The 9,352-nt window shown below is 36.9% G+C and overlaps 1 protein-coding gene across 2 annotated transcripts; it reads right to left on the bottom strand.

Annotated features, from left to right (window-relative positions):
- Positions 1-785: 785 nt before the first annotated feature.
- LOC117402647 (sialic acid-binding Ig-like lectin 14) lies at positions 786-8,680 on the bottom strand. Of its 2 annotated transcripts, XM_059024541.1 has the most exons (10): positions 8,521-8,680; positions 8,318-8,404; positions 7,465-7,824; positions 5,063-5,356; positions 4,487-4,753; positions 4,061-4,354; positions 3,643-3,733; positions 3,209-3,263; positions 3,000-3,059; positions 786-2,342 (listed from the first exon to the last, which is right to left on the bottom strand). In XM_059024541.1, exons 1-10 carry the CDS (start codon positions 8,567-8,569, stop codon positions 2,292-2,294), a joined length of 1,608 nt encoding a protein of 535 aa, XP_058880524.1. In that variant the 5' UTR covers positions 8,570-8,680; the 3' UTR covers positions 786-2,291. The 2 variants fall into 2 exon arrangements, with proteins under 2 accessions (XP_058880524.1, XP_033859891.2); XM_034004000.3 differs by lacking the exon at positions 8,521-8,680 and having other exon boundaries at positions 8,318-8,505.
- Between the last annotated feature and the right edge of the window lie 672 nt (positions 8,681-9,352).

The following is a 9,352-nucleotide window of genomic DNA, read 5'->3' as shown; positions in this document are numbered from 1 at the left end:
GGCAGTTGCAGAGGTGATGCAGTGCACAGCAATGAGAGACATAGTTCACGGTTTCAACAGCTATTTATTTGGCTGGGTTGCAACACTAAATAATAATAACTGGCAGTACACAACAATATGTATTGCACAGTTAAATACCACTGGGTTCAGTCCCGAAATAATAAACACAAATATAACACGCACAATACAAACACGATCACAAGACCAAAGTGAGTGCTCTTAGTGAAAGTAGTGAAATACAGTTTATCGTGCACAGTGGTGAAGTGTAGTCCAGGTTGGTGCTAGCTCTAAGCGACAGCTCCCGGATAGTTTAGCCATCTAACAATGACAAACAATACAATAGACTGACAGAACAATACAAAACACTCACAGTACGTTTATTCTCCTTCAGCGGTCTTTCCGTAACCATAACAAAAGGAACAGATCGCTTCGCCACATCCCCTGATATACCCTCAGTCACGCCCCCTTCGGTAGCGAGTGCAATCACTTTTCTTCCAATCCGCGATTGCCACATCGCCGACCGCATTGAGGTGATGACTTCTGGTATTGTGACTCCGCCCCCTTTCTGGATGGCCGACTTCATTTCCCTGGAATGAATTGCCAAACGATCCAGTCCGGGGCACACTGTTCCTGTTATACAGCGCCCTCACAGGTCGGGAAGGAGATTTATAACGTGTATTCACTCGCTCTCTGTCACAACGATATAAAAGTATAAAAGCTGATGGGTGGTCCCGGTAAAAACCAGGAGCGTATGGTCACCATAAACACAATCCAAACACTGTTCATGAGGTTCAAAAGTGCAAATTTATTAAAAAAGCAAGTGATAAAAAAGATATACAGCATTTCCAACAAATAAAGTGATCACTATTCTTCCCATTGATTAATATAGGGCGTAGATTAAGCCTGCAACACCCATTTCTGTATCACATATGATATAATGCTTAGACATCCCTCTATTTTTTAAATCCAGCCTCACAAGCCAGAATTGTTCATATGCAGTACATTATGTGTTGCTGGACAGGAAGAAAAAAAAAAAAAGTGGTTTGTACAAGAACAGGAATCTAGTTACATAAATAAAGCAGCTTTTCTTATTTAAAAAATGCTTGGATATTACAGGGTTAAATATTATTATGTAAATAAATATATATTGATTGAAGAATTAGTAATTGTGGTAGGGTGAAAGCCCTAAATGTAAATAGTGTGTGTGTGGGAATATAGGGTTGGCAGGGAGGGGAAGCCCAGGAATCACCAAGGGGGTTAAACGGGCACCCCCTCACAGAAGCCAAGGGGGGTAATTAGGGGCCCACTCAGAGACGTCCAAGGGGGTTAATTAGGCGCCCACTCGTAGAAGTCCAAGGGTCAATGTATTCTGGCAGGGAGGATTTTAACCCCCTCCCTACCAAACCTATATCACCCCCCAACCCACACACACACTATTTACATTTAGGGCTTTTGCCCTGCCACAGTAATATTTTATTATTTTTGTATTAATCACACCATAAGCTTTTTTTTTTTTAATCAGTCACAGATAAAAAGGACAGTATCAATCAAATCGAAAAGAACACTAAATCACATCACAAAATAGTACAAATGTTTAAAGTTTTTGCTTGGCCCTGGAAAGCTTTGAATTGAAAGCTGTCACAAGCGATAGGTCAAATTGGTGGACAGAATGCTTGCGTAAATCAGATCATTAGATAATTAAGATTAAGCGGCAATGGTAATTACAATTATTACCTTACAATAGCTGAGTGTGACATATTGGTAAGAGTTTCAAATGTTTCTTTTTTCCACCTTTCACTTACCTTTTTTTCTAAATCCAAAAAAACATAACATATTGTGTTGACCTTTCAACCCTGCTGGTCTGGTATCGTGCAGCCAGGAGGAGAAGTGTCACCACATCATGTGTTCGGAATCAGGAGGTACCCAAGCAAAGAAACCAAGGTCAGGCAAGCCAAAAAAGTGAGATTTTAAAAAATCAGGAGTGAGATTCAGTATTACCTAATTAAAATGCATGGTCATTTCCTTACTTCTTATTTTCAATGAGTGTGACTTGACATGTGTGATTGTGCAGCCTTAAATAATGGCTTCTTAAACACAGTATATGCTGACAAATCAGTATTGGAACAACAGAAATCAGAAACATTCAAGATGATAGAAAACATAAAAAAATCCTGTCGCTTCAATATGAATCTAATCCTCTTACGGTGAGCCAATATTCTGTTTGTTTTCACATTGTTGTTCCAACTAAGGTGATTCTTGTTGCGGGGATTCATTCTGTAGTCCTTGTGTGGTCATTTGTTGGCGCTTACATTCACGTAAATATCTTCATCTACTTCAAATGCCTGTGTGTTTTAGGTGGATAAGACAACAGCAATGCAACATTAATGAGTTATACAACACGCTGCAAAGTTTACAAGAAACACTTTACCTTTCTGTGTCCCTTGTTGTCTGTATCACTGCGTTATATTTTTAGGCATACGGTACTATCTTTTAAAATTTGTAATCACGTATCGTGGGTCATAAATCAACTGGGCAAGACGTTTCTCATCGTTTACTCTGAAACATTCGCCAAGAGAAAAAATATATATATTTTAAGCATTGCAGTGTATCCAGATCTCGCTCCCTCTTGCAACAATGCTGGATTTCTGTTCCCACTTTACAGCAGTCATTTACAGCAGATATGTTCAGGACAACTTTGGTGCATGTCTGTTGACTTCAACTAATTTTCAAATACTGTTTAAATCAGAGTTGCTTGATTCTAGTTGAAAAAAAGTCAATTTCCTAGTTTACCTATGATGTGTGAATAAATAATAAATTAAAAAAAAAAACTATCAGGAATATGTTGAGAAAAAGCTTTTAAATAAAAAATGTTAAAAATACATGTTTGGGACAAAGGCAGCAAGACATGCACCTGCCCAAAGACATTAGTGGAGGAGATTGCATCTTTTCCATCTTTTTCTTTGTAATTAAAAAAAAATGAGATGATAATAATTACATACCTGAACATTTTGATAAATGTCATTCATGACATCATCCTGGGTTTCAGTCTTTCTTTCTGGCTATATGTGGGAAATGAAATAAAATATAAATTGTAAAAAAAAAAATGCAGATACGTACTATAGATGTCATTACAAGCTGGTCTGTTGGACCACAATAGGCCTACTACAAACACAGAATACACGAAATTAAGGTAATATTAATAGCATACCTTAGGTTGTTCATAATTATTCACGAAAGCAATTTTGGGATCATGTTTTTTTCTCCTGTATGAGGGAAAATATAAAATTAATTTCCAAAATGTCTGGAGCAGTTAAAAGTATACTTTAGAATTGTATTATTAATCACATATAAAAAATCAACCAATTACGACTGAGGATTTGTAATTCCAGTATTTCCTGTGTATAGATGGAACATATGGCACAGTCCTATAAACAACAACATCTTAGTCAGGAGTACAAGACTAATGTTTTTTTTTTTCATAAATTAATTCATCCTATGTAGGGTGTCTTATAAGAGATATCCTTTTGCAGTTTGGGCAGCCAGTAAGGATGGACTTATTGTGTGGTTTCCAAACTTGTGATGTGGCTTCTTTTAGCTTTATTTGTCACATTTTTTTTTTTTCTATTAATAAAACATACTTACTCGTTTCTCTTTACTCTCAGTCGGCACAGTCCAGCCCCAATAGCTATAATCAATACAGCAGCCACAACAATTGCTATGTATATGTAGAGATCTGCAAACAAGATCAATTAAACAGGGGTGGTCTTAATCTCACTGATGTTCTATACCCAACCACAGCGATTTATTGATGCCCAATAATATCACTAAATGAAATATAATCTGTAAAACATCGCTATGATTCAGATATTTGATAGGGTTTTTATACTACAATTATTTTGGTTGTTTCAAACAACAGATAATAATAAGTCTAACAATGTTTTGCTTTTCAAATATTTTCCATCATTTTGTTTGGCTGTATTCTACAGATTTCAAATCACAGACTTCTCTGAGGGATCCAACAAGCTAAAATAGTAAGAAGCCTAAATGGTGAGGACCATACCACTCATTGGACGTTTGAATGACATTGAGGCTTTCCCCTGGGTGTTGGTGGCAGAGCAAGAGAGGATTCCTGTGAAGGGCACCCATCCCTGCAGGACTTTTGTCACTGTGTTCTGCTGTCCTCTTCTGTTATTAATGGAGAATGATTTCAGACCGGTGTTAGATTCATTCAGGTTGCTGCCTGAAATACGCCACTCAATCTCAGGTGGAGGAATGGAATCCACGATGCACTGACAAGTTAGCTGTCCTGTGATGTCGAGGGTACAGGCTGATTCCGACAGAATCTCCGGCTTGTCTGTAATACATGATTACATACAACTGGTGAACTGGATGTGTAAATTGTTAACAAAATTGGGCTAAATGTTTAATTCAAATGTCTACGGTAATAAAAAAATAAAAAAAACGCTAGTCTCAATATAGTACTTACACTCTACATTGAGCCTCACTGTAGTAGAGTTGGTCAACCCTTCACTGTTCTGCGAAGTGCAGAAAAAGGCTCTGCTCTTTCGGGACACATTCTGCACATAGATTGTTGCACTGGTTTGCGGCAGTCTCAGTGTTTGATCTCCAATGACATTGTACCACTGATAGCTACTGGCAGGAGGGTAGCTATCACTGGCACACCGCAGGTCAATAGAGGCTCCCTCCTTTACTCTAGACTCTTTGTACTCAATGTTGACATTTTTAGGGCGATCTGCAGTAAAATTCAGAAAGATCAAAATCAAGTATTTCAAACACACACAGTACAGCTATGGCCAAAAGTTTTCCATCATCCTATATAATTAACTGATTTTGCTTCATAAAGACAAATGAAACCTGCTGAATAATGTTATATTAACATATTACATTACATACCGCTTTTCAGTTTTCCATATACTTAAGGGAACATTTACAAAAAATTGAAAAAATTTGACATTTCTAAATCTAGCATTAAATACTGTAGTACTATTCTGGCTTCCAGTAGACTTGAAGTATAGTAATATAGAAAATATAGAAAACTCACATGTGACATTTAACAAGACAGAGGCATCTGCTTGCTTTCCTCCCCAGTATTTGGCAGTGCACGTCAGACGGCTCTTATGGTCACTTGCTAATGGTATGAATTTGAGGACTGAGTACACTTGCCATGCTCCATTCCCTGTTTTGTTGTGGTAAACTGCGAAAGTGCCGTTGGTGTAACTCCAGGTAATAATAGGGGGGTTTGTCAGACAAGTGTGAGGCACAGAGCAAGTCACAGCTAAATCAACACCAGCTTTGAGTTCTGGCAAGCAGTTTATTGAGGGTACATCAGGAGAGTCTAAACCAGGAAAACAGAATTTTTAAATGATATACCTGAAACTACACAATTCTAAAATAAATATAGAAATCAATGCCAGTTGTAAATTCTCTGCTTGCATGGAATGATTCTCCAATTCAATTTGTATGAGTAAATAACTATTGGCTATTGCATTACACCAACATTATATTACAGTCAGTTATCAAAATGCTTTTATACTGGGTTGCAGTATTATTGACAGGGCAGTGGATGCATGTTAATAAGGCATATTAGCACATTAATATCCTTATTGTATGTCCCAGCCTGAATTAAGTTTTAATGTAAGACGCCTTATCCAGGGCGACTTACAATTGTTACAAGATATCACATTATTTTACATACAATTACCCATTTATACAGTTGGGTTTTTACTGGAGCAATCTAGGTAAAGTACCTTGCTCAAGGGTACAGCAGCAGTGTCCCCCACCTGGGATTGAACCCACGATCCTCCGGTCAAGAGTCCAGAGCCCTAACCACTACTCCACACTGCTGCCCATATCTAGGATATAGGCCCATATGCATAAAAGATGGCGGTAATTTCCAGCAATTAAACAAAATGATGGCAGTACTTATCACGTGATTTATAGAGGTACTGCCTGGTTATCTTACGGGCTATTGTGTTTGGAGAGCTGATTTTTCAGTTGTACTGTCAGAAATGTTCTTTTTTCCATTGGGTAAATATTTCCTTTTTTTAAACCCTAACTTGCTGTATAAAAGGGTCATATTTCTGTTATGGTTCATGTGTAAAATTGGTAAATCTATAATCTATAATGTGTAGATTTACCAGCTCAGCGGTCAATCTATAAAATAACTAAGGAGGTAATAAATGATCCCTTTTACTTACATCCGTCAGCACTGTCTGGCAACAATTCACAATAAAAAATAATGTGTTGGTGGCAAAATGACATATCACAGTATGTATGATTCTCACTGAAATGCAAAACCTGCGTGCACTTAGGTTATGCTTTTTCTTAATGAGTTCAACTTAATAATACTAAATCACACTTAGTAGAGGCATGAGTTTTGCTGAAGAGTTGTCTTATTTTTTTGTATTTATTTATTTAGTTTTACATAAAGCAAGACAAGGGGTATAAAATCATTAGAAATAAAACCAGAAATCTGTCTCTAATCATGTTTGTATATAGGACAAAACATTAATTCATGGTCTCTGCTAAATACATTATTATTATTATTATTATTATTATTATTATTATTATTATTATTATTATTACTATTATAAAATAATAATAATAATAATAATAATAATAATAATAATAATAATAATAATAATACAGTAAGGGATAGAGTGAAGTTTAGAAAGATTAATCACATAATTTTAAAAAAATCCTATGGCTGGAGTTTAAGAAAAATAAATAATAAATTAGTTAATTTACACAAGTACGTAAAAGATCTTACAGAAATCTTTTTTTTTGTTTGTTTTGCCATTAAGCTCCCTGATGTTACTTCATTTCCGAATTACCTAAAATGCTGTAGAATTAACTACCGTAGCATTAACTACCATCTCTGTAGTTATTTTATAGATTGACCTATTAGCTGATAAATCTACACATATACTGGTTAATCTATAGATTTACTGATTTTACACATGAACCATAACAGAAATACAACACTTTTATAAGCAGCAAGTTAGGTTTTTTAAAAAAGGAAGTATTTACCCAATGGAAAAAAGAACATTTCTGACAGTACAACTGAAAAATCAGTTCTCTAAACAAAATAGCTCGGAGTGGGGCCCAGTGCGCAGTACACAGGACCATGAATGGCAACTGCTGGAGTGGTCCTGAGTCCATTATTATTTAAACACTTGCATTAATTATGTCACAGTAAAATAAGTATGAGAAAATGAAATAACACAACTGTGAAATCAGAATATAACAACGGCACTAAGTGGTCTGGACCACTTTGATGGAGTGGTCCCTGTGGTCCGGATCACTGTGACGTCATAGCAAGAGTGGTCCGGACCACAGGCCACAGAATGGTACAACCTCTTCTCAATTAAAATGGTAAAGCCACATTTTTCAAAACAACTGGCTTGTAATGTAAGGAAGTATTTAAAATTACTAAACTCTCACCTGTAATGTGTATTAATACCTCATGTTTAGAATATGATCCCTTAACAATCCCTGGTACGTCAAATCTAAAACAAAATGGACCAGTGTCATCGACTTTCACTTCATCAATCTTCAGAGAGCAATCATGCTTTTGCAAATCTCCAATCAGCGCTGTACGTTTTTTAAAACGGGTCACTACTTTTGAAGAGTCAGGGTGACTAACGTATTCCCAATTACCAAAGTGCCACATGCCAAGTATGGATTCAGCATATTTCTCATGATCAGGAATGGAAAATTCACAGGGTATGACCACACAGGAGCCTTTCAGTGCTGATATACTTGTTGGTAGTATTATCTTGTAATCGTCAGTTAAACATATCACTGAAAAAAAGAAGTCAATTAATTGAAAAAAACAACAACAAAAGCAAGGTGAACAATAAATATTTTAATTTAAAAAAGATGACAATTACATAATAGAAACATTCCCTGCAATATTGCTCCCAAGTCTCTGCGTTGCATTTTATTCCACACAATGCAATGGCAATATGCGGAGAGAATTGGTTAGGGGTCAAAACATCTGGCAAATTTAGCTATTTTTGCCAACCAGAATGTTTACCCTGCTGTTCTGTCATGTCCTACGTTGCTTACATAACTTACGACGGCTCGTTGAGGCTATTGAAAAAAAAAGAACGTTGTAATGTCGAGATCACTAAATAATCAAGAAAACAGAAGTCCTTACTTCCGATTTCCTGAGATAATTTATCTCGTGATCTCGAGAAAACGGATTGTACTGTTTGACGAGTGACAGATAGATCTATTGAGCAATTGTCTTCAAAAATGTTAATGTACAGTATTAACAGAAACAAACCCCTACCTTCTAGAAAAACGCACTGCAGCAGCAGTTTTTGAAAGCATAGCATGATCACAGCAGGTAAGCTGACGTAGATGATGATCAGGTGGTCTGCAAAAAATATAAGGTTTTGACAGATGAGACACAATAACATGCTAACTTTTCCAATGTGGAAAAGGAGGTGGTGTAAAATATCCTGCATCCTGCGTAATTTCTGCATCTCCTACCCCCTTCCGGTTTCTTCGCAACGCTGCCTTGCTTTCTTTCATTGCACATGCACGCCCAGCTACAGAAGAGCCAGAGCCATATGTTGCACAAGACAGAAACCGAAAATAAACATCCCTGTAAGCTATTTCCATTATACTATAGTGTAACCAGGGTCTGAGGCAGATAGGTAAGTTCCTGCTTCAAGTAATTTTAAATTAACTACATTCAGTAACATTGTAAGGTGGTGTTTGAATTAGGTGAGGTAGTGTGTGATTAGTACCAGGTGAGTGTGGTTAAATTGAATAGAAGTTGATTTGCTATTTGATTGGTTTCCACACAGTTTAGCTGTTCTTTTCCCACCCAGCTGTTCCGCACCAGCACGACACGCCAGCAAATAAAAGACCTTCTAAAAAGAGCCGGGAGTCTAGGAGTCTAGGGGAGGCCTGTGCTGAGACGCTGTTGGAATAGATCCAAACCTAACAGCACTCTGGAAGATGCCATCTACTAAGGTCTGCACCCTCCACCCCACCTTCCTTCGCCTCCTCAAGACTCACCTCTTCAGACAGCACCTGTAGAACTCCTCTGTTTTTCCCCCTGGACAATTATCACTCTTCCTTAAATGCGCTTTACTTACTCTTACCTGCCCCCTATTTTACTGCATTTAATCCTGTACTTTAGATTACTGTAATCTGTCAAATGTTATTTAATCTGTAGTATTTTGTATTTAATTATATCCTTATGTAACTATCACTGACCCTGTTATCCGCTGTATTATTGAATTGTATTTTGGCACACTTGTACTTGCTAGAACCAAAGTCATTGTATTTATCTTGTTCTTAATTGGATTATTAC

This window comes from Acipenser ruthenus, chromosome 5 (genome assembly GCF_902713425.1).
Source record: "Acipenser ruthenus chromosome 5, fAciRut3.2 maternal haplotype, whole genome shotgun sequence".
Classification (NCBI taxonomy): Eukaryota; Metazoa; Chordata; class Actinopteri; order Acipenseriformes; family Acipenseridae; genus Acipenser; species Acipenser ruthenus.
The sequence above is the reverse complement of the archived record's forward strand: the minus strand, read 5'-3'. Positions and strand labels throughout refer to the sequence as shown.